Below are 23,143 nucleotides of genomic sequence, written 5' to 3'. Positions count from 1 at the left end.
ATGAAGGGGTACTGACTACCTACAGCAGCATCCTCTCCCCCAACATCCCAACCCTAATCCTGGCCTAGAAGGGAAGGGAGGCAGGGGCTGGAGAATGAACCCACCCACACTCACCCTGGGCAGTGGTGGCTCCTGTGCCCCATAGAGCTGAACCTGGCTCTCTGCTCCAGGTGTCGCGACCTGGTATGCTGGATTGCAGCACCACTTAGGTTTGGCCTGCTGCCTAGCTCCTCGCCATCATGATGGAGGGGTGGCTGGGCCAAATCTGAGCCAAATCTGAGCCAAATCTGTGACCCCACAACTGGGTTGCAATGCCCAGAGTGGGGAGCTAGGCCCAGCCCCACGGGACAGGAGCTGCAGCTGCAGGGTAAATCACGGACACAGAAAAAGATCATGGTCAAATAGGAAAATCACACTATCCATGAATTTTTTTCCTGCCATGACAAACCTGCAGCTGTAATCATGTTGCTTGTAAACGTTCACAGATCCTGCTGCCCTACTGTGGTTCCTTGCTAGGGACAGTGTGCCAATGTCACTTCCTGGTGACGGCTTTTCTGTTGTCTTACGGGGGTTACTCTGCAGGTTGCCAGTGATGGGTCTGGGTTTGCTGTTCACTTGTTCAAAGGAGCAGGTGCAGCAAAGTGATAACTAAGATAGATACATAGAGCATGTTCTGGTGGGCTGACTGGGTTCTCTTATCATGACATTATTAATATTTCCTGGGGACGGCTTTCATCTCACTCCAGATGTAGCTAGATCTTTGCAGGGATTAGTTTGCAGGTCACTCTGGATTTTATGGAGCAGCCATTTTATTTTGTCTGCCTTAATCCTAGGGTTTTACAGTAGGTGAGTGTGACAAGCAAAGCACTGAATCCCTGCCCTGAGGATCATGCAGAACTGCACTAGCTGGTTTTAAGGTTGATTCTTTTCCAAAGCTTCTACTACTATTTGTGTATTTTCTGGGACATCAGGATGTCAACATACCTGCTGCCCCTCCTCTGGACTGTTTATCTGGTGGACTGTGTATTCTAGTAATGGGCTTTGTTAACCCTTTATTTTTGCTAACTAATTAAAAAAAACCCTCATTTTCCCATGCTCTGTCTTATTTATAGGACTTGCAGTCAGGCTTGTCCCTAGCTGGGCTAATTTGGTATGTCTGTGTACGTTGCTGTTTTAATGTTAGCATTTGCTTGTGGCAAGGCTCAGGACGATTGTGTGATACGCCTGCGTTGCCCTTGGAAAATATACTTTCCTGGGATCAAAGTACTGGGAAAATGTTAATTTATTATACCCTGGAGAAATGGAATCAACTATTTCTCGTATGTGGTAGCAATGGAATAACCCCCAGTAGGGGTGTTTAGTTTGCTAGTTTGTAATATGTGTGTACATAAAACTGCATGCACATTACAAGTATTAAAATATAGCAATGTCTATTACATGCAATCACTGCTGAGGTGCATTTAATTAGACTGTTCTCCTTTGAGTATTTGGAGTGGATCATGCACAGAAAAATCTGCATTTTTCTTTCTCAAGCTGTGAATGGTATTTTTTTTTTTTGTTTGTTTAAATAATGTAATATGACGCCAGGAAAGAAAAAAGGGGCAGAAACCTGATCTCAATGGATAAGTCAAACTCCAATTAATGTTTAACAAGCTAGAATGGTCCGATGGGACAATAGTGGCGTGATCCGGCACATCCACGCCCAAAAGATTTCGGGAAGCACGTGGAAATCTGAGGGGGGGGAAGTGGCAACACCAAGTGTGTGTGTGAGGGGAGCACTTGCCATTCGCTAATCCGGCTCAGCCGCAGCACGAGCAGCTGGCGGAGCAGACTGCGCTCCCCACAGAGCTCAGCCCGCGCGCCCCGAAAGGCTCCGCGCTAGCCGGGTTCTAGGCTCCGCCTCGCGCCTCCTAGCCGGGTTCTAGGCTCTGCGGCCCCCGATCCCTGGGTTCTAAGGCTCCCAGGAGCATGGGCCGCTGCCCCCGCGCCCTGCTGCTGCTGGGCACGCTGGCCCTGCTGGCCCCGGGCCCCGCTGCTGAGGATGACCACGACGAGGACGACGAGCTGGTGCTGTCCTTCCCCTCCGAGGAGGAAAACCAGACGGAGGTCGGGAAGCACCTGGGCTCGGCCGCTTTCTACAGGACGAACAAGGTGAGCGGCGTCGGGGCAGGCGGCAGAGGGGGCTGGGGCGCGGGCGGCCCGGCCCGGCTGCCCCTTGGCGAGGGGCACGTAGCCCGCCCTTGGGAAGGGAGCTAGCGGCTGGCACCGCCGGGGACTCGGGACCCGGGACCGGCCCGGGGGCCGCCGAGCACCAGGGCAGGCGGCCGGGGAGCCGCCTGGTGCAGAAGAGGCGCTTGAGCGGCTCAGCCTAGGGCGAGGCAGGGGAGCCCCGGGGGTAGGGCACGAGGCCGGGGGAGCTGCTTTCTGGTTCTGCCTCTGGCTCCTCGGCTGATCTTGGGCAAGTCCCTTAGCCGCGGAGTGCCTCAGTTTCCCTGGTTCGTGCACATGGCTCCGCTGCAGCTTTGCGTGCCACCCACATGCAAAATAAATCGAAGAACTTGCTCCACAGCGCCGACTTCTGCCCCGTGGGGCTGCCCTGCTCCGGCCGTGGCCACCTGGCGCATGAGCTCCCCCCTCCGGACCACCCACCTCCCCAAGTCCTTTCCCCTCGGGGGGCAGGACCATAAGTGCTGGAAATAGGGGTGCTAGGGGGGCAGCAGCACCCCCGGCTTGAAATGGTTTCCATCATAAACGAGTTTGGTTCAGCACCCCCCCACACCCCCCGCACTATAAAAATGGTTCCAGCACCTCTAGGCAGGACCCAACTCTCTTCCCACCCCCAAGGCCTCCAATCCCTCAGGGGCAAGAGCCTCCTCTTCCCCCAGGAGAGTCTCCCCCACCCCCAAGGGCAAGACCTGATTCTCCCCCACCCCCAGGACTCCCTCTCCAGGGGACAGGACCTTCCCTCACAGATAAAATGAATAAAACAAACTTACAAAGAATAACAAGAATTTTGCAGGCTCTAGGTGCGCTGCTGCTTGCCCACCTGTGGGACCTCCTGCTAAAAGGTCTCTGTGTTAGTGCTGTGGGTTGTGATGATGATCAGGTGGAATCTCGGCATAAAAGAGCTGCTGATACAGAACTGACATGCCTAGAGCCTCTTGTGCAGCAGGCGAGAGGCGGCTGTGCCATGGGATGGCAAGAGGGATGTGTGCATGGCACCTTGTCGGTGTGAGCTCTCTGGATGGCAGTTGAGTGTCTCTTGTGCCCTGCGACAGCCAGAGAAATCAAATAAATAAGGCTCTGTGCTGTGGAGCGTGCAGGGCTGGAGGATTGCAAAGCAGCCATGCTTGGGAAGGAAGCTTAGGGAAGTTCACAGCAGGGTGCGGCGGCATGCAGTGACTTGTGGCACTAACTTGTTGCAGCTACGATGGGCTGGTGCCTTAGGCTGTGGACCTGGCCACAGTAGTTTGTTTCCTACCTCTTCTGGGAGCAGGCTCTTAAGCCCTTGTAGACCCAACTGTGTGACTTTGGAAACAGAGCTCTGGTGGGACTCTTTTCTTACCCTTGTGGAGGGGAGGGTTTGGCTAGTGATGCGGCGAGCTGCAGGTGTAGAAGGATTTGGGGAGGAGAACAGTTGGCTTGTGCTGCGAGTGAGGGAGGGTTCTGGTCACTGAGGGTGGGATTGAGTATATGGGATGGGGCTGGGTTTGTGTCCCACCCGCTGACCTGCTAGACTGTGCACTTAATCCTCATTCTTGCCTTCTACCTCCCCATGATGAATTGGTGATTTCACACTGTTTGGGGCGTTGGTAAGATGTTTTCCAAGTATAATGCAGCTGCCACAGCCATGGCATAGAGAGCGGCTGTGTCCATGCAGTTTAACAGTGTTGCCAGCTCTCATAAGTTTTTCTTCCAAGTCCCAGCTCCTGGAGTCAAGTGATGATGTAAAAATCTTCCTTTTGTTTTGTAAGTTTCTAGCCCTTACGGTTGCAGAGGACAATTTGGAAATGTGATCCAATGGGCTCTGCAGACCCAAAAACCAGAAGCCAAAGACAACCTACATTATTTTTTTAAAAGATCTCATGCCTGTGAAGCCAATCTCATGATTTTTGAATGGTTAGGGCTCACAATACTGCACACAGTTCTTTCCTTCTAATCATGTGTAGATTACATTACAAAATGAACTCTGCTGTGCTGATTAAAGTAACAGCTCAAGCGACTGAGCTTGCAGTGAGAATTTGAACAGCAGTGTTTGCTCTGTGAAGGTGCATGGCTTTGAAAAATCTGCTTCTGCTTGTTTAAATTCAGGACATGTGGAGATTACCCGGGCAGTACATAGTGGTGCTGAAGGAGGAAACTCATAAATCCCAGACAGAGCGAACCATCCACAGGCTGCAAGCTCGAGCAGCGAAGCATGGCTACCTAACCAAAATCCTTCACATCTTCCAGGATCTGTTCCAGGGATTTCTTGTTAAGATGAGCAGCGATGTGCTGGATATGGTAAGAGGATGTTGCCCATCTGTCTTTTCAGCCTGCACTGGTTTTGTTTTCTGTTCAGAGGCATCTGGGGTAGGGCAGGCAGTGTGGAGAGCAGGTTTTTTTCCGAGTGGTAACAGTTCTGTTTGAGGCAAGAAACATATAGATTGAAAGGCAGGCAGGCAGGAAAGCAAGATAGGCTGGAAGTAAAAGGATCCAACCTAGAGAATGTTTGTCTCGATAGTGAGAACATCTAGAGTTGCTAGAGTAAGGATTAAAATACCACCTCTCCATCCACATGTTTGCAAGGTTTGTGAATCCTCATGCTTCAGGGCAGGGCCGGCTCCAGCTTTTTTGCCGCCCCAAGCGGCGAAGCGGGGAAAAAAAAAAAAAAAAAGAAAGAAAGAAAGAAAGCTGATCGGCAGCACTTTGGCGGCAGCTCAATCGCGCCGCTTCATTCTTCGGCGGCGAGTCCTTTGCTCCCTCTCTTCCACTTCGGCGGCAGTTCAAAGAGGAAGAGAGGGACTGAGGGACCCACCGCTGAATTGCTGCCGAAGACCCGGACGTGCCGCCCCTTTCCATTGGCCGCCCCAAGCACCTGCTTCCTTCGCTGGTGCCTGGAGCCGGCCGTGCTTCAGGGCACAAACTAATCTCTAATTTACAGGTTTAAGGAAGAAACTTTCCTGTGGGTTGATTATTCCATAACTGCTTGCATGAGGCTTTTTGTAACTTCCTCCGAAGCATCTGGTGCTGGCCACTGTCCAACACAGAATCTGGATTAGGTGGACCTTGCGTCTGACCCGTCCAGCAATTCCACTGTCCTTCTCCAATCGGACAAACGTCATTGCGCTGATTTTGCATACCTGCTTTCCAATGCCCGCTGCTTTGTGTGGGATCTCACTGATATTTGAAACAAATTGTGAATGGTGGGTCTGTAAAACTCAGAAAGAATCCAAAGTAAGGCAGATCCAATCAGGAATCCAAGGTGATGCAAGTCCCAGGTACTCTACCCACATGGCTGGATACAGACTTGTGGCTGCTAGTCATATGTCTTCACTGATCAAAGAGCACGTGGGAGTAATTTGCAGTTAAGCTGAGGCAATACAGTGCTCCTCTTCTGAGGAGGTGATTGTGAGAAGAACATGGAATTTCCACAGGAGAAGAAATTCAGTTAAGGAGCTGTTTTACTTTGTGTTCTCTCTTGACAGGGCTGCTATAGATTTAGGAACCTGGGCCATTCACAAGTTCTTTGTTTTTGCTGCATTAGGACAATCATTTTGCAGTTGCAGACATGGACGTCAGCAACTCTCCATCTCCCCACAGCCCTACTCCGTCAGGCTGTCTGGGGTCGTGTGAGTGTGTTGCCACATAGCGACTTGAGTTTGAGGTTTCAGAGTAGTAGCCGTGTTAGTCTGTATCCGCAAAAAGAAGAACAGGAGTACTTGTGGCACCTTAGAGACTAACAAATTTATTAGAGCATAAGCTTTCGTGGACTACAGCCCACTTCTTCGGATGCATCAGAAGAAGTGGGCTGTAGTCCACGAAAGCTTATGCTCTAATAAATTTGTTAGTCTCTAAGGTGCCACAAGTACTCCTGTTCTTCTTTTTGAGTTTGAGGGCTGCCCTTTGCTCCCAGGGCAGCGGGGAGTGCCTGGCACTGATCTCTATAATTATGCTTTGCACCTTCCACTTGAGGATCTCAGAGCGCTTTGCTGAATTTAACCTCACAGAACTGAGGCACAGAAATTAGTAAATGAATGTGGTAGAGCGAGGCCTAGAACCCGAATTCCCTGACAGCCAGATCTGTGCCTTAGCCATCAGACCACCCTTCCTATGTCTCTAGAAACCCCCCTGGCCTTCCAGAGCAAGTGGCATTGATGAGCTCTGCAGGGAGCTGCATCCAGCACTGCTCACAGGAAAGTCAGGTCACTGTGGTACATGCGTATTCTAGCAAGGAGGGCTACAAAGGGCACAACCTTGGAGCTACAGGGGCAACCGCTGGAGGTTTAGTATCCTGTAAGTGCATTGGGAGGCTCCTGCTCTCTGCCAGCATTTTGTCTGTGGTTGCACCTCTGCTTGGAGCTCTCCCACCCTAGTGGAAGATACTGTGTGGGGTTGGACAGACCGGAATGGGCACATCAAGAATATTGTGAAACTCATTGTGACCGTCGTCAGTCTTAGAGCCAGTTCCCCTTGGAAATCGAGGCTACTGCATGGCTCCGTCTCCCACGGTGTCAGTTCTTCGTCCCATGTGCAGGGTTCCATAGTACAGCTATGGGACAGGAGCGAATGGGGCTGGAATATCTGGAGTAACAAATCCTGCTCTCACACTCAGAGTGAGGACTACATTCTCCACTGTGTGAACTGGTGCAGCGCTACTGACTCCAGGGCATCCGTTTACACCCACAGAGTGTTTGGCCCCTAATGTGCCGCTCTGAGTCTGGGATTGATTTGACATCGTTTTCCCCCCACATTCGACAAATAAAGCTCTGTGGGGGTGTCATCCTGCTGGTTGGGCCGTGACCAGTTGAGCACTCAGCTCTCATCAGCTTCAGTCGTGCAGGGTCAGAGCCTAAATCTTTATTCAGGAGAGAATAAGCCACCTGCCTTGGGCAGCTGCCATCTTTCCTGGCCCGGTGCGAGGAAGCTGCTAGATAGAACAGCCGAGAGCATCCCATGTGGTTTCTGTCTGTGTGGTGTGCACCAAGTACTGTGTCCAGGCCATCTCTCTCTGATGTTTCTTTTGCACAGGCTTTGCGGCTGCCGCACGTTGAGTACATTGAAGAGGACTCCTACGTGTTTGCTCAGAGCATTCCCTGGAACCTTGGCAGGATCGTCCCGGCACAGTACAAGTCTGGCGAATATAACCCTCCCAGTAAGGGCTCCCTCTACCCTCTTTGAATTTATTTTAAAGGAGAATTCATAGGGCAGCAGACGATTTCCAGGGGCAAAATTGCACCCTCCAAACGCATGCAGAGAGAGTAGGAAACCTGCGCAAATGTTGTTCCAAGTGTGTGGAGAAAAGTGGGAGAACATGAATCTCAGACAGCACCTTTCTCCCTACCCCAGTGGGACCGATGTCCTCTTCTCTAGGGAGTTTGTTGGCATTTTTGGCACTCTGAGCTTTTGAGGGGGCGAGGCTTGCTAGGGAGGGGGCCGAGCCAATCAACTCTCCATGGTAACCTTCCCCTCCAAATCTGGGATACATTTAGCTTGCGAGGACAGGGCAGATTGGCATCCTCTGGAGCAGAGCCCTTGGTCTACATTGTTTTCTCCTGCTCTCCCTGCAGCTCGATAGCGCCTTCTGCGCTTGCTTAGGAGGATGGAGTCGAGAACGGAAGAAACCACTATAGCTATGGTTCTAGGGGGCCAGGGAGCTTGCATAACTACCCTGGAAGTCAGTGGGAGCTGTGTGCATGCAGAGTTTGCAGGATTGGGCCCTATATAGGCACTGGATGGATGCATTGTTTGTTGTTATTTCCCTTGCAAGCCACTGTTCGCAAGAATTGATAACTTGGCTGTAAAAATGTAGCCATGTGGTTTGTAAGATGGCAGTGCCCAGAAAACATCTGTCTCTCATCGGCTAGCGTGCTGGACTGATGACAGCTACAACTGCTCTGGTCGTAACGGGGTGCGTTGCTTTCTGAGGGCATTGCTGCCTTTCACTGACTGCGCCGTGGCTTGTGTTTGGTAGATAAAGGAGATCTGGTTGAGGTTTACCTGCTAGACACCAGCATCCAGAGCAACCATCGGGAGATAGAGGGCAGAGTGTTTGTGACGGACTTCGAGAACGTGCCAGAGGAGGACGGCACACGCTTTCACAGACAGGTGAGTGAGCCTGTGGGCTCTGTCAGGGTCCTGGGCTCTCACTGCCTGTGAGAGGAACAGCTTGGGCTGGTGGAAAGTTTTCCGTCAAAACTGTTCTTCAGCGGAAAATGGACTTTTTGATTATAGTGTTTCATGAAAAAGTGTTGGATTTCCATGGACGATTTCACTCTGTCATTGAGACACCCAAAAATTCAGCCAAACATTTCTATTGGGATATGCTGCCATGGTGCCGCCTATCCCTCTGCTCTGTGGGCCGGGCTTGCTAGCTGGACTCCATCTCCCATGAAGCACCCTGGCCAGGGGCTCCCAGGATGCACCACCTCTCCAAGAGGGGAGACTGTAGTCCCTCCTGGGAGATGCAGTCCAACCAGGGAATCGGATGCAGAGGAGAATGAGAGGACGAGGCACCCAGATTATGACTTCATGACGTGCTGCGGCAGCATTTCTCAATCAGAACTTCCTGGGCTTTGAACGCTTTCTGATTTTCTAATTTGAGCTGAAAAACCAAGTTTTCTCTGTGTGTGTGGAGAGGGGAACCCCCATTTTCCAATCAACTCTAGCAACAGCTTCAGGGAAGATAGCACAGCGACTGATGCCAGGGCACTGTCTACATGAGGGTTTTCTGCTCTGTTTGATGGAGGATGCCAAACACAGCTCAGCTTTTCAAGCCTCACCTCCACATGCAGCTGTCCTCTGTTGTCCTGCTGATGTGGAGTCCCACACGTGCTTTAACCAGGCCTGCTCCACCCCGTTTTGAATTCCTGTTACAAAGTGGGTGTTTCGTTTGTGCCCATGCCACCTACACAGTTGTATTCATAGGCTCTTGGCCTTGGTAGAGTTCCTTGAGTCAGTATTCTGAATTGGAATTATTAGCTGAAGGGTCTTGGCTCCAGAAACGCCGGAATTCTTACTACCAAGCTCGGCTACTGACTTGCTGGATGACCTAGGCAACCTCTCTGTGCCTCAGTTTGCACATCTGTAAAATGGGACTAATAATACCTGCCTCATAAGGGTATTGTTAGGATTGCTTAGCTAGTATTTGCATATGGGCTCAAAGGCTAAGAACACCTGCATCTCCGGTTCACAGCCTAGGGCCTTCAGTGGGATTGGAGGGTGCCCAGCAAGGATGGTTAGATGGATAACAAGACTATCCAGAGTTAATGCAAACAAAGAATTTTGGAAGGGATAAAACCTCATGCTTCAGGGCTTAGGCCAGACTCTAACTACTAGGGATCAGGATCAAACCTTCATGGGGGGCAGATTGTTTTGAGCATTGGCCTGCTAAACCTAGCGTTGTGAGTTCAATCCTTGAGGGGGCCACTTAGGGATCTGGGGCAAAATCAGTACTTGGTCCTGTTAGTGAAGGCAGGGGGCTGGACTCGATGACCTTTCAAAGTCCCTTCCAGTTCTAGGATATAGGATATCTCCATTAATTTATTTATATTTATTTATTTATAAGCATCTGGTTCTAGCTGCTGTCAGACACAATACTGGGCTAGATGGACTATGGGTCTGACCCAGCCAGCAATTCCTGTGTTATTTAGCAGCTGTGTCACTGAAAATGGCTAATACACTAGAGAATAGCATAGAAGTGTCATGATAAAAATGGTGGTAGCAAATAAAGGGCCCGATCCTGCACACACCGACATGCAGGAGTCCCTCTATATTGACGTCAGTGGAACCACTATCCTGCGTGTGAGAGTGTTTGCAGGATTGGGCCCCAAGCGTGTATAGTGGGGCCAACGCATGGGATGGTTCTGGAAACGTTTGCTGCCTTGCTTGACTTCTCCTCTCTGGCAGGCCAGCAAGTGCGACAGCCACGGAACCCACATGGCCGGGGTGGTGAGCGGGAGGGACGCTGGCGTGGCTAAAGGAGCCAGCGTTCGCAGCCTTCGGGTGCTGAATTGCCAAGGCAAGGGCACGGTCAGTGGGACCCTGATTGGTGAGTAAGAACCATCGAGGTGTGTCGTGTCTAACCCTCGAGAGCCTGATGGGACTGTTGGGATTTTAGGGCCAATTCAACGCCCACTGAAAGCCAACGCCCATTGGCTTCAGTGGCACTTGGCTCCGGCCTGTGGGGCCAGATTGTCAGAAGTGCTCAATTCCCATTTTGGCACCTAAGTGGATTTTCAGAAGTTCCCTGCATTCAATCTGCTGAGCGCTTTTGAAACTGACCTTTAGCACCTCACGGTGATGTGCCTCTGAACACCCTGTGGCAGGGTGCACTCGTCCTGAGTGAACAAGGGGTTAACCACTTTTCCCAACCTCCCTGCCAGTGGCCAGGTGAAGGACCATACACTAGTTGCTGCAGGAATACAGGGCTACACACCCAACTTCCTAGGGCTGGGCTGGAGCCCTGCTGGGGGAGTTCTCTCTCTCTCTCTCTCTCTGTAGATTGTGTTTAGATTTCTGGTTATCGTAACCCTGGTCCCTGGAAGGAGAGCCCGTCCCAGAGGGCACCTCTGCTGGGGTTCTGTTGACTCATCCCATCAGCGTGCTCGTCTGTACTGAGCAACAGTTGCTGTTCACCGAGTCTCTTTCCCTGTCAGTCCGTGAAAGGATATTTACGTGAAAAGGATCTTGCTTCTTTCCAGCTGGAGGGGAGAGCTGAGTCTGGCCCCCCACTTCCCAGCTAGCAGGGTGCGAGTGAGTCATTAGCGCTGTCCTTTTCTGTGATCGTTCTCTGTCCGTTTCATTTGTGCGTGATCAACAGGCCTGGAGTTTATCAAGAAGACCCTAACTGCCCAGCCCTACACCCCCTTGGTGGTGTTGCTCCCCTTTGCTGGAGGCTACAGCCGTGTTTTGAATGCAGCTTGTCGGCTGATGGTGCAGACGGGGGTGGTAATGATTGCTGCGGCTGGCAACTACAAGGAGGATGCCTGCCTGTACTCACCTGCATCTGAACCGGAGGTATGGGGCTGGGACACTGTGCTTTCACGGATTGAGACACCTGGCTTCTATTCTTGACTCTGCCACTGTTTTGCTGCCGTCTGGCCTTGACCAAGGCACGTCACCCCATCTGTGCCTCAGTTTTTTTGGGTGTAGAATGGGGATAACAATCGCTTCCTGCCCTTTGGACAAAGCGTGCTATGGGTCAGAGTCCCCACTGCAGTTTGTTCGTTGGCGAGGGGGCGGGGAAATAAGGAGCTTTGCCTCCTCCCTTGCTCAGGCCACACAAGGCTATGCACAATCGCGATCCCTGCTCTCGGGGGAAGACACAGATCAGTCTGCTGCTTCTCTATGGCTCCCTAAATGGGACGGCGGAATCCCCCTCCCCCAGGCACTTTTGTGTGGGTTGTGCTCGAAAGGCACCATATGGTGCAGGACCTGTTAACGCTCTGCGGGCAGTGCAGCGGGCTTGTTCGCAGTACCTGGGGTATTGCAGACAGTCCAACGATGTGACCTGCGACTCCCAGGTCCTGCCCCTTCCTTGTTGGCCGGGACACTGCACCTTGTTGTAGATGGAGTGTCACTCGGTGGCTGGCAGGAAGCTCGTGCATGAGGTAGAGACTTATTGGCTGGGGCAGCATGACTTGGCCTGTGTGTCCTTGATCGTGTCAAAAAGTATCTGTAGTCCCTGAAGCACATTACTCCTGCTGGAAGGAGCTCTGGGCTCCTGGCTGTACTCACCCTTGCAGTGAACTTTCAGAGTCTCCCTGAGGAATTATATAGTCCTGGTCCTTTACAATTCCTCCAGTCCTGAAGGAGGGGTGTGGCTTTGTGTTCCTGTAAAGGCAAAGCGTTATTCAATAGCATTCACCCTGGTGGGCAGGAGGAATTGTACAGGCCGGGGTGGATTTGTTTGGGAGTTTTAATGCAATTATGGACCATCCGTTTGCTGCTGACGTCCCAGTTGAGACGTGTCATTGCGCTGTAACCCTCAGGTCATCACTGTCGGGGCAACCGACTTCCAGGACCAGCCTGCCTCCATGGGAGCCTTAGGAACAAACTTTGGCCGATGTGTGGATGTCTTTGCCCCGGGTGACGATATCATCGGGGCCTCCAGTGACTGCAGCACCTGCTTCACTTCCCAGAGCGGGACGTCCCAAGCCGCTGCACACGTGGCAGGTGAATCGATTTTTTTTTTTTTTTAAATGCATGCAGCAGTAGGATCAAGCAGTAGTGGCTGTGTGACCGTGTACCCAGCAGGGTAAAAATGAACCATCCCCAGCAAAGCACATTACATTGACTAGCACAAGTGCAACCTGGGCAGAACTGGGTTCTATCACACCTCGGGGGTGTGGTTAAAACGTGAGTCCTAGCTCCTCTGACGGGAGTGGGGAGGCATTGGACTTGGGTTTCCTGTGTTACCTGGGGAAAGTCATTTAAGTTATCTGTGCCTTAATTCACCATCTGTGACACTAGGAAAATAGTCCTTTGTCTATGTAGTGCAGTGGTCCCCAACGTTTTTCGTCTGGCGGGTGCCAAACGACGAGCCCCTGGAGGACTGTGGTGGCAGATGAGCATCTGCTAAAATGCTGCCGACAAGCGGCAACGTCAATAGGCGTCGCCGCCGAAATGTGGCGTGGCAACGCCTCTGGATGACGCTGCTTCTTGGCAGCATTTCGGCGGATGCTCGTCCGCCGGCCAGTATGCAGGTGCACTTAGTTGCCCCGGCGGGTGCCATGGCGCCCACGGGCACTGCATTGGGGACCCCGATGTAGTGTGTGAGCTCTGTGTGACAGGGACTGTCTCCTGTTATGTGTTTGTACAGCGCCTAGCGCAACGGAGGCTTGATCTCCATTGGGGCTTCTAGGCCTTGCCAAATAATACATTGGTGCTGTAAAGAGGAGCCATGTTTTATCCCTCTCAGGTAACAACCGCTGTGTCTCTTGTAGTAAAGACAAGACAGGACTTGGTTGCAATCAGGTGATTCGTTTCTGAGGCTGCTGGAAGGTGACCAGAGTCATGCAGTGTAGGTGGGGCCCTGCAGACAAACAGGCATTGTGCTGCCCCACGGGAAGGCGTAAGAGAAAAACTACAGTACACAAGGCTGCAAGTAGTCGTGCATGGCCTGATGCTACACTATTCGAGAGCAGTGGCCCCAGGACAGCCATGGCCCAGAGCTACCATTGCTATTGCCTGTGAGTACATCTACACGGCAAAGCAAATCCCATGGCACCGAGGTTCAGAGCCCGGGTCAATTGACTCAGGCCGGGGGGCTAAAAATAGCAATGTAGATGTTCCCGCTCGGGCTGGAACCCGGGCTCCGAAACCTTCCCCCCTTGCCGCATTTCAGAGCCTGGGGTCCAGCCCAAACGGGAACATCTACGCGGCAATTTTAGTCCCACAGCCTAAGCCCTGCAAGCCTGATTCAACTGTCCCACACTGTGGGTTTTTCTTTGCAGTGTAGACATACAGTGGCATCTGGGCCACATCAGGTAAGGCCCTCCCTGGGCTGTCCATCTACACCAGTACATCAATTTCTGCCTCTGCCCCGTCTCCAGCCTTACAAAGCAGCTTCATGCAAATCCATGCCTGGGCCCTGATTAAGCCGTGAGACATGCCCGGCTGTGTGTTACGGTCTAATAGTGATATGCCTTGTGGATTCCTGGGCCCAAGGCTGAGTGCTGTTAACTGTCAACACGTTTCCGTCTTAGACCATAAATACACACACTCTGTCCTAGTGTGATTGTAGAATATGGCTCCCTACGGGATGAACAGGCAGGGGAAGAAGAGAAAACGTTTACGATGAGGAAAATGCTTTCAATTAGGCGGCAGGTTCCGTTAGGGGAAAATAGTCCCAGATGGCAACAGTTTTTTTTATGCTAGGTCATTAACATTTTTAATGGAAACATTTAGGTGAGTGAATCCTTTTTGAAGCTGACGCTGTGGAGAGGAGGCTGCAGGGACCTGTGGTTCCCTAGATGATTCTTGCCTCGTGCATCTTCCTCCCCCAGGCTGATGTGTATCAGGGAAGAATTAAATGAAGAAACAACCTGAGCTTGTGCATTGAAATGTTTCTGCCTGGAGGTTAAGTTTAAGGATCTCAAAGGTGGGATCCAGTCAGGAGAATATTGGTTTTGCAAAGCAGAACTTCCTTTCGTTCCCGATTCATCGCAGAGCGCAATGGGAGGCCCGCGCTGCACTGGAGTATGACTGAAGAGGCAACGTGATATCCAGGGTGCGACGAGGTCCGGTTCCTAATGGAGAGCTTGTCTGGTGCAGTGCCGTCAGTGACCCAGTAGCCACGTGTCACAGATCCACAGTGTCTGGTGCATGCCCCAGCCTGTGACCCCTTTCGTGGGTTGGGCCCCAAGGACTCCGATAGGTCCACAGGGACAAGCCCAGGGCCTCCAAGACTCTGAAACTGGGTTTGTGGGTGCCAATGATCCATGGCTCCCTGCAGTGAAGCCATCCAAGCCAGACTCCTGTGGGAGGCTTGTATGGTGCCCCTTCAGGGCGCGGTGCTCTCAGTGAGAGTTTGCAGCCACCCCAGGCCGCCTCTCCAAAACAAGCTAACAATTTAGTAGGCACCTGGCCTGCAGCATCAGACAGTCCTTAGGTTAGCAAAGAGAGGAAAAGGTGAAGACAGAGTCTGGCTTGGCTGCGGTGGAAGCCATCTTGTCTTGCTCTCCTAGTCTCTGTCCCTTTGTCCTCGGTCCCAGGTCTGTGGGTCTCTCTCCAAAGGCCGTCTCTTAACCCAGGCACCTGACATCTTGTCCCTTGGTTCTCCAGCTGCGGCCTTTGCTCTGCTTCCCTGACGAGGGGTGGGGGGAAAATCTCCTGCCTCTTGGTTGCTAGTTGTGAATGTTCTGGCCCTTGGGGTTCCCACTCTCTTTCTGGATCCTCCACTGATATGAGTCGGTCTCAGCCAGTCCTTAGATGACCCATTCATACCATCCCAGGCAGTTCGGTGACGCAACACCTCATGTCCCCAGCTCTATCCCAAGAGTAGCTGTGTAACCTTCACAGTTCGTGCACAGCAATGCAAAGCACAGAGGGACACTGAGGCATGCATAGGCATCCTAAAATATTCCCAACATTCCCTCTTCATTACAGCATGTGACAGTCCCAATCTCAGGTACTCATGTGTGTCTGCTCCAAGGACAGTGCACACGTCATTCACATGACCTAAATACGGGTCTTTGTCCCCTGCTAGTGGTTGATCTACAAAAGAGCTGACTATCACGCTACTAGGAGCTAGGTTGGGAGGTAGACGCTCATGCTTTCAGTGTGAGAGATCCTGGGTTCAAACCCCACTGATGATCCATGGTCGGCGGTCATGTCTCTCTCCCCCCCACGAAAGGTGCCTGGTTCCGAATTGACATAGCTGCAGTGCAAATACAAGTGTAATGAAGATTTGGTTTTGATGATACAAATTCTGCAATGGCGTTGTGAGCTGTAAGCTACCCTAATCTAAAGCAGACGTGCCGCTTGCCTGTATTCTCCAGGGCTTTCTATACGCGTTTTGATGTTTAAACAAACATTTTACAATCGAAATGGCCTGTGCGCTTCTCTCCTAGGTATCACAGCCATGATTCTGAACACTGACTCTGCGCTGACGCTCTCTGAGCTGAGGCAAAGGCTAATTCATTTCTCCACCAAAAACCTTATCAATGAGGCTTGGTTTCCTGAAAACCAGAGGCTGGTCACGCCCAACAGAGTGGCAGGACTGCCCAGCAAACTCATAGCCGGTAAGTCACGCATGCTCCATGGGGCAGATGCACAGCAAAGGGAGAGGCTCCAGGGGACACCATTGCCTTGATGAGGTGGCTGAGATGTGCATGACTGAAATGACACCCACGTAGGGGCTGGAATTCTCCTCTGAGGATATGTCTACAGTGCAGTGAAAAACCCACAGGTGGCCCGTGCCAGCTGTTTAAATACGGTGTAGATGTGAGGGCTGCAGACCATCCACATTGCAATTAAACTGTCCCTTAGCACCAGCCCGAGTCAGCAGACATGGGCCAGCTGTGGGTTTTTAATTGCATTGTAGGCCTAAGGTAAGTTCTCCCTAGTGACTTGGCCGGGCTGGATTTGTGCAAAGAAAGTTGTGTAGGGGTTGACAGATGGCTGGTTTTCAACCATAAAGTCTAGTCAAAAAGGGGACGTGGCCGTAACCGGTCAGATGTACTGACTGGACACCAAAAATTCGGTTACTGCGGGCAGGGTGGCAGGTGAGACGCCAGGTCATCAACCCACACCAATCCCTGCTCAGCCAGGGCTGCCTCCTACCGGCATCTCATGGGCAGGCAGGCAGCAGGCTGCAGCTCCCATCCCTGCCCCAGAGCAAAGGGAGCCCAGCTGTGGGGGGGAGGGAGGAGGAAAGGATCAAGTGACTAGGAAGGGGGCAGTGGGAGAACAGCAAGCAAGCAGGGGGCGGGGCCTTGGGGGGAATAGGCGGGGCAGGGGTGGGGCTGGGGGAGTCCAGTTTTCAGAAATTGCCAGGGAGTTCGTGCATGTCGAGGGCTTGCTCTCATTCTAAACCTCTTGCGGATCAGCGATACACATAGGCGCCAACTTTCCCCAGCACCGGTGGGTGCTCGTGCTCCCTGGCCCTGCCCCGACTCCATCCTTTCCCTGCCCCGCCCTGCCCCCATTCCAGCACCTCCCCCAAAGTCCCTGCCCCTATTGGACCCCATCCCCAAATCCCGGCCCCGTCTCTTCCCTGAGCACGCCGCGTTCCCGCTCCTCCCCTCTCTCCCAGCACTTGCTGCGCGAAACAGGTGTTTCGCGGCACAAGCGCTGGGAGCTAGGGGCAAAAAGCGGGCATGTGGCGCGCTCAGGGGAGGAGGCGGAGGTGAGTTGGGGCGGGGGGGAGCTGCCGGTGGGTGCTGAGCACCCACCAATTTTTCCCCATGGGTGCTCCAGGGCTGGAGCACCCACGGAGTCAGCGCCTATGGCACAGCATCGACTGGAAGCCAACCTGCCGTGTGGGTCTGACAACTGAGCCGTCCCTTTTCAGGTGAGCAGCTGTATTGCCGCTCCGTGTGGTCTGCCCAGTCCGGGTCGACTCGCTCTGCGACGGGCGTCGTGCGCTGCAGTGGGAACGAGGAGATGCTCAGCTGCTCAAGCTTCTCCACGAACGGCAAGCGGCGAGGAGAGCGTATCGAGGTGATGCTCCACCCGGGGGTGGTTTGGGGTGCTGCAGTTGACCCTCATGCATCTCATGTCCTGTTGAAATCTCTCCGGCCCAGTCCCTCAGAGGTACAGAGGCGCCTGAGACCCATTGATTTCAGTGGGAGTTTGGCCCCTAAATACATTAGAGCATCTAGGCCTCAGCCTGTAGGACCGAATAATTCATTGAGGGTCCCACCCATCAGGCCTTACACAGGCAAAACTTTCCAGCACTCCAGAGGCATTTTGTCTCTGTCAGGGCTGTCAGATTTGTCCCTTAGAAAATAGTGTGTGTGGGGAACAACCTCAAGGCTCCTGCAGCTCCCGTAAGCAGGGACTAGGCACGTCGGAAACGTTGCCTGACAATGGTGCCTTCTGAATTGTAGGTTCATGGAGGCAGGAAGCAGTGTGTGGCTCACAATGCATTTGGCGGCCATGGTGTCTACGCGATAGCGAGGTGTTGCATATGGCCCAAAGCTGACTGCCAGATTCACACCCGCTCCCCAACTGCGGATGGTACTTCGACAACTGGAGTGGGCTGCTCCAAGGAGAACCACGTTTTGACAGGTACAGTAAGTTGTCTTGCTGATGACAACAAACGCCCTCTCTGCCTAGTCACCTGTGCAACCAGAATAATCCTACTACATTCACTTGGGAAGTTCAGTTTAATATTTGTAAAGTGCTTGGAGGTTCTTGGATTAATTTATATCCGTGGTCTTATTTATGTGCTGTATGGGCTGGTTTGCTAGTTCCTGAACTAAGCAGTCAGCTGATGCCTTAGTCTATGTTTCCAGTACTTCATGTTCTCCTCGTATGGGAGATTGTGAGACACTCTCATTCCCTTAGCATGGTGACCACTTCAGTGACTCAAAGCACCTCTCGCTGTTGTTTGTGGGTTCCAGTTCCTGGATTTTGGGTGGTTTGCAAAATGAATATTCTGTTAGCCCTGACGTTCAAAATTAAATACCCTACTTAGGTCACAAGTACAATTTTTGGGTCTTGTCTTACCCTCCAGAGTGTATTTGCCCAGGTATCACGATCGCCATGCTGGTTTGACTGGCATCCTCCATTCTGGAGCGGCCTCTGTTGGTGATATCCGAGAGCATTTCATACTAGGATTGAGGTGCACTGGCAGAGATGCCCCCCCTCATACCATTCCATGCTATTTTCTGCTTCATGTTTTTGAGCAAAACCGATTTCCCTGACAACTAATAGCTCACAAGAGCAGGCTTAGCATTCACCTTGAAGCCTTCTGTATTGGCAGGTTGTAGCTCCCATTCTCTTGCTGGAGAGTTTAGTGACAACGTCAGACCCGTTCTAAGGATGGAGACCGGACACCACCAATGCGTAGGTAGAACAGATGTGACCTTGCATACTTCCTGCTGCCACGCCCCCCGCATTGAATGCCAGGTGAAGGAACACTCACCCGTGGGCTTCCAAGAAAAGGTACGGCTGAACCAATCACCGTAGGTATTTTCAGAATCCTTTTCATAGAATCATAGACTACCAGGGTTGGAAGGGACCTCAGGAGGTCATCTACTAGCTGTCTATTGAAATCATTCTTACTACATTCTAATGGTTCTTTATCCCTGCCCCCCCCATAAAGCTGCTTTACTTAGCATCACTCCAGTCACTGAAATAAATGGAGCTGTCCCTGCTTACCCCAGTTCTCAATCTGACCCATATTTATACTTCCCCACAAAGAATGATTCCATCCCTCTTCCTGGTAGGTGGCCGTGTCCTGTGATGAAGGCTGGACTCTGACAGGATGCAATGCGTACTCCTGGGGTCCCGGCACCCTTGGCGCCTACGCCGTGGATGACACTTGCGTGGTAACGAGCGCTCTCGCTGGCAAAGGGGCAGCGGCCATCGCCATCTGCTGCAGAAGCAGACGTTTGGAAAATGACAAGCACTCTTCCAACTACAAGTGAGGACGCTGCCCGTGGCCACAAGGCGCCCCTGCTGAGACAAAACTGACATCACACCCAAAAAACCGCGTTCCAAAACCATCACCTTTCCAGATTCCAGAGCTGAGGCCTCTACTCCCAGTTTGGTCAGGGCTGATTGTGATGGAATAAGAATCACTAATTGTAGGTGGGAGACGTAACACATCTAAAATGCAAGGATTGTTGGTGTCTGGAAATGCCTCAATCCCAGTGCCCTGAGGATGAGAGATTCTCCCCCCCCCGCCCTCTTCCATAGGCCCTCCTCATTTACCGCATATGCATTCTAGCAGGGTGACATTTGGCAAAAAGTCCTGCCCACCAGTTTGCAAGCATGTTTTTTCTATGACCAAGCAGCAAGGTTATAAGCTCAGTGTCAGTCAAGTGGTTTGAGGGTGACCTAAGGAGATGTATTTACTGCACCAGGTCAGCAAGCCCCTTTACTGGTCTTGGCATGGTTGCTAGGCACCTTGGTTACCTCTCCAGCATTCCGTGGGTATTTGTGTTACCACCTCATCCTTTTTCTACACTAGGGACGGATTCTCCCTCCTGCTATAGCCCCCGTGAGCCCCTTAGATTTGGCAAGGGGAGAATTCCCCTGGCTCAGGAACTGGTGTAGTGTGGCCCTCTCTACATCCCCTAGTGCAGAGAGTGATAGGTGGGGGTGAAGCTGTCGGGGCTGCCATTAAGGCGATTCTGGTTGGTAGTCTCCCATAGGCCGTTCAGCTGTCTCAGCCTTCACAGCGGCAACACAGTCAGGGTCCAAAACGTGCCTTAAAGCCAGTGTAGTCCCCCCCTCGGGCTCAGACTGATCCTCCCGGAAGTGCAGCCCAGGGCCTTCGCTCCCTGGTTTGCAATTAGCCAAAAACTCCAGCAGGAATTTTAATTTTTTTGTTGGTTTCTAGTAAAATCTCTTATTTTCCGATGGTTCTATAGCTTCTTGCCTCCGAGCAGAGCCCCAAGTGCCTTACCGACCCCGGCTCCAGCAGTCATGGCACTGAAACCTGCAAAGTGAAGGCCTCTGTGCACAACACAGCAGTGTGGGCAGTGCCATGGATTCCCCTGCCTGGTTGCCTCTGAGCTGCTGAGGTCAATGGGGAGGGAATTATTCCCTCCCCTCCCCCAGTGGAAAACCCACCAGAGAGGAACATCAGGGAGTTAGATTTGGCCCAGGCCTCCACTGGGTCTCCTAGTTAGCAGTCCTCCTTGGTGCCACCATCCCCATGCCCTGATCTGTGTGTGCGCGCGGAGGTTCTCTGTGCAGGTCCAGAGATTGTGCCTGAGGCCTAGTACTCTCTGTCTGGGGACTGTTTCCTTCATTAGCTGAGACCAACCACATGCGGGTGAGTTCTGATTATTTTTGGGATACAGCCTCCTGTCCACTAGGAACTGGACTGAAACCATCACTTCACTTTCTCTAGGCCCCCCAGCCGGGATCAGCTGGTAACAACCCATACCCCAGTGATGAATGCAGTATGAATTCCTAGGAAGTACATTAAAGTTAATCTACATGATCTGTAGCTTAGCCAGGCTTGGTTTATCTCACGATAATCCCTGACCCCACAATGCATTGAGATTGTTTACGTAAACATTTATCGTACAAGAGTGATCTTTAAGGTGTATTCATTTACATTGTCAGTTTGACAAAACCAGAATCTCTGTAACCAAATGCACTGTTGGTGTGGGCTTTTTTCTTGTTTACTCCTCAGATTTCAACGAGACCCCTCAGCGCTAGCTCCTCTAGTTTGGCACTTTTTGCAGCTTTAGCTTTCCCAAAAGGTAGCCTAATCGTGTGGCAAATAGACCCCGGTTTACTCTGTCAAGCTTGCAACCGCTAGTTAACTGCTTGCTTAATCAGATTTTAATTTGTAAAGCTAAGAGTTTTTGCTGCTTTGTTAGCTTTTTTTTAAAAGAGCAAAAGAAAGTTGAAATATAAATGTCGATCTACTGTATTGCTTTAACTGGTCTTCTTTGGGGTCCTTCCTCCTGGGAAGTTTGTTTGAACGAACATGCTGTAATTCATTACCTGTTTTTTTTTTTATAAAGAAAGCTTTCATAGTACTGTGGTTTTTACATTTGTATCTTGAAAATATTTATTCTGAGTTTTATAAACAGCACATTTTATAATGGTGTCTTTTTAAAATAAAAATACGTATGGCGCAGCTTGGCGTTCATCTGTATACTCAACTGACTCAGTGCAACATGGCTGGAGGTAAAGCATTGTGAAAGGGCATCCATCTTCCAGGGCACTTGCATGGTGCTAAACCATCCATGTTGCTTGAAGTTGACAGGAGAGGAGACAACTCAGGTGCAGAGGTGGTTAGCCCAACTACACGACAGTGAGCAGGAGTCCTGGCTCCACTAAGGTTTAGCTGGGAGCGAGCCTCCCACCTGGTGTAGACAAACTTGTGCTAGCAGGGCTCAAGCCAGTGCACTAAAACCAGCAACGTGGATGTTCCAGCTGGGCTGGAGCTCAGGTGAGCTTGGGCATCCAAACTTTCACCTGAGGCAGAACGGCCGCAGTGCTATTTTCAGTGCACTACCTGGAGCCTCTAGCGTGCCTCTGCCTAGTGGACCCTGAGTGACATGTTAGTCGTTCTGTACCTGTTACCCTCTTTTACAGGGTAGCATTACAGCTCCTCTTAGAGGTACTAGAAGGGCAAAATTCTCTACCCGCCCCCTTCAACTACCTGTTAGCCCATGGGAAGAATCAATCACTTCTGCTAGAGGAACTAAGAGTGAAGCTATTTTACACATGTACCTACGATAAGCCAGAGTGGTGAATAAAAAAAATTCGACTGCATAAACCTCCTGTTGGTTTGTGGTAAATGAGGCCTTAGATGGAAAGTTACCAGTTAATAAATAGCACATTGTGTCATCCCTCTGATTAAATTCATTAAAGGTGTCCACAGATTTGCTTCTATTCATTCTATTTATAAGCTGCTTTTACCATATCATATCCATAATAAATCTAACCTCTTACGAACGTTTGAGCTATTGTTTCAAATAGAAGTGTGGATGTAAACAATAACTGATAAGCGCTCTAATTTAGAAGTACTTGGAGTTTTCATAATGGAACAGTCGGGCTGTTTTAACAAGTAAAATGTTTCAACTTTAAACTGACTTGGATAGTCAGAGTGGATCTGACCATACACTTTCCTTAAGATATAGCCCACAAAGGAGGTGGGAAAATGATCAGTTTGAATTACAGTTGCCTTGGGGAGGATTTTCTGAGAAGTCAGTTATCTCAATTTGGTGTACTAAGTAAAATACATCTAGCAGGACTTAAGCTGCACTTAAAAGGGTGGCTGTAGTACAGATCGCTGTTGTAAGAAGACAGCTGCAGGTTATCTGCCACATGGGGCTAACAGTAGGGATGCAATGGGGTTGGGAAAGGTGGCGTTTATGATGTAGCATATCTCAAACTTCTACTTGAAGCACATGGGATGCAGTGTGCTCTGCAGGGGGAAGAGAGAAGGTAGCAGCTACACCAGCTTGGCACTGAGTCGTCTGGCATCTGCACTCAAGTTCTTTTCCCTCTGAACCCTAAACAAGGAATAAATTTCTTGCACTTATTCCCTCCCTCCCCCCCAAGAAATGACAGGAATTAAGCTGAACCTGGTGCTTTGTTCTGTCTAGCGTTAAGGCACAATTTCCTCCACTGTAGAAGACACATTAGTTTGACTAATACAGGTAAGTGGGCTAGCTATGGAACTGACCAGTGTTGAAAGCCTGAGCTGTCATTGAGCACACCAAGCCTTGGTTATGCCACATCTGAACACAGTACAGGAAGATTTCATCCACATAAAGCACCACCCCAGGGAATTGCTTAA

General features: G+C 51.2%; 1 protein-coding gene across 1 annotated transcript; it reads left to right on the top strand.

Annotated features, from left to right (window-relative positions):
- Positions 1 to 1,754: 1,754 nt before the first annotated feature.
- PCSK9 (proprotein convertase subtilisin/kexin type 9) lies at positions 1,755 to 21,472 on the top strand. The gene is made up of 12 exons (XM_054037918.1): positions 1,755 to 2,151; positions 4,312 to 4,503; positions 7,231 to 7,354; positions 8,174 to 8,307; positions 10,108 to 10,249; positions 11,021 to 11,217; positions 12,192 to 12,375; positions 15,774 to 15,944; positions 17,216 to 17,364; positions 17,754 to 17,934; positions 18,632 to 18,813; positions 19,098 to 21,472. The coding sequence occupies exons 1-12, from the start codon at positions 1,969 to 1,971 to the stop codon at positions 19,296 to 19,298; spliced, it is 2,040 nt and encodes a 679-aa protein (XP_053893893.1). The 5' UTR covers positions 1,755 to 1,968; the 3' UTR covers positions 19,299 to 21,472.
- The last annotated feature ends 1,671 nt before the right edge of the window (positions 21,473 to 23,143 follow it).

Source organism: Malaclemys terrapin, chromosome 8 (assembly GCF_027887155.1).
Source record: "Malaclemys terrapin pileata isolate rMalTer1 chromosome 8, rMalTer1.hap1, whole genome shotgun sequence".
NCBI classification, from domain to species: domain Eukaryota; kingdom Metazoa; phylum Chordata; order Testudines; family Emydidae; genus Malaclemys; species Malaclemys terrapin.
This window is presented reverse-complemented; position numbering and strand designations above follow the sequence as displayed.

Bases quoted from the DNA above. Each gene is read 5' to 3' on its own strand.
- PCSK9 (XM_054037918.1), top strand. From the start codon at position 1,969: ATGGGCCGCTGCCCCCGCGCCCTGCTGCTGCTGGGCACGCTGGCCCTG. The intron at 8,308-10,107 runs GTGAGTGAGCCT...CCTCTCTGGCAG, and splicing joins GCACACGCTTTCACAGACAG to GCCAGCAAGTGCGACAGCCA. The intron at 12,376-15,773 runs GTGAATCGATTT...CTTCTCTCCTAG, and splicing joins AGCCGCTGCACACGTGGCAG to GTATCACAGCCATGATTCTG.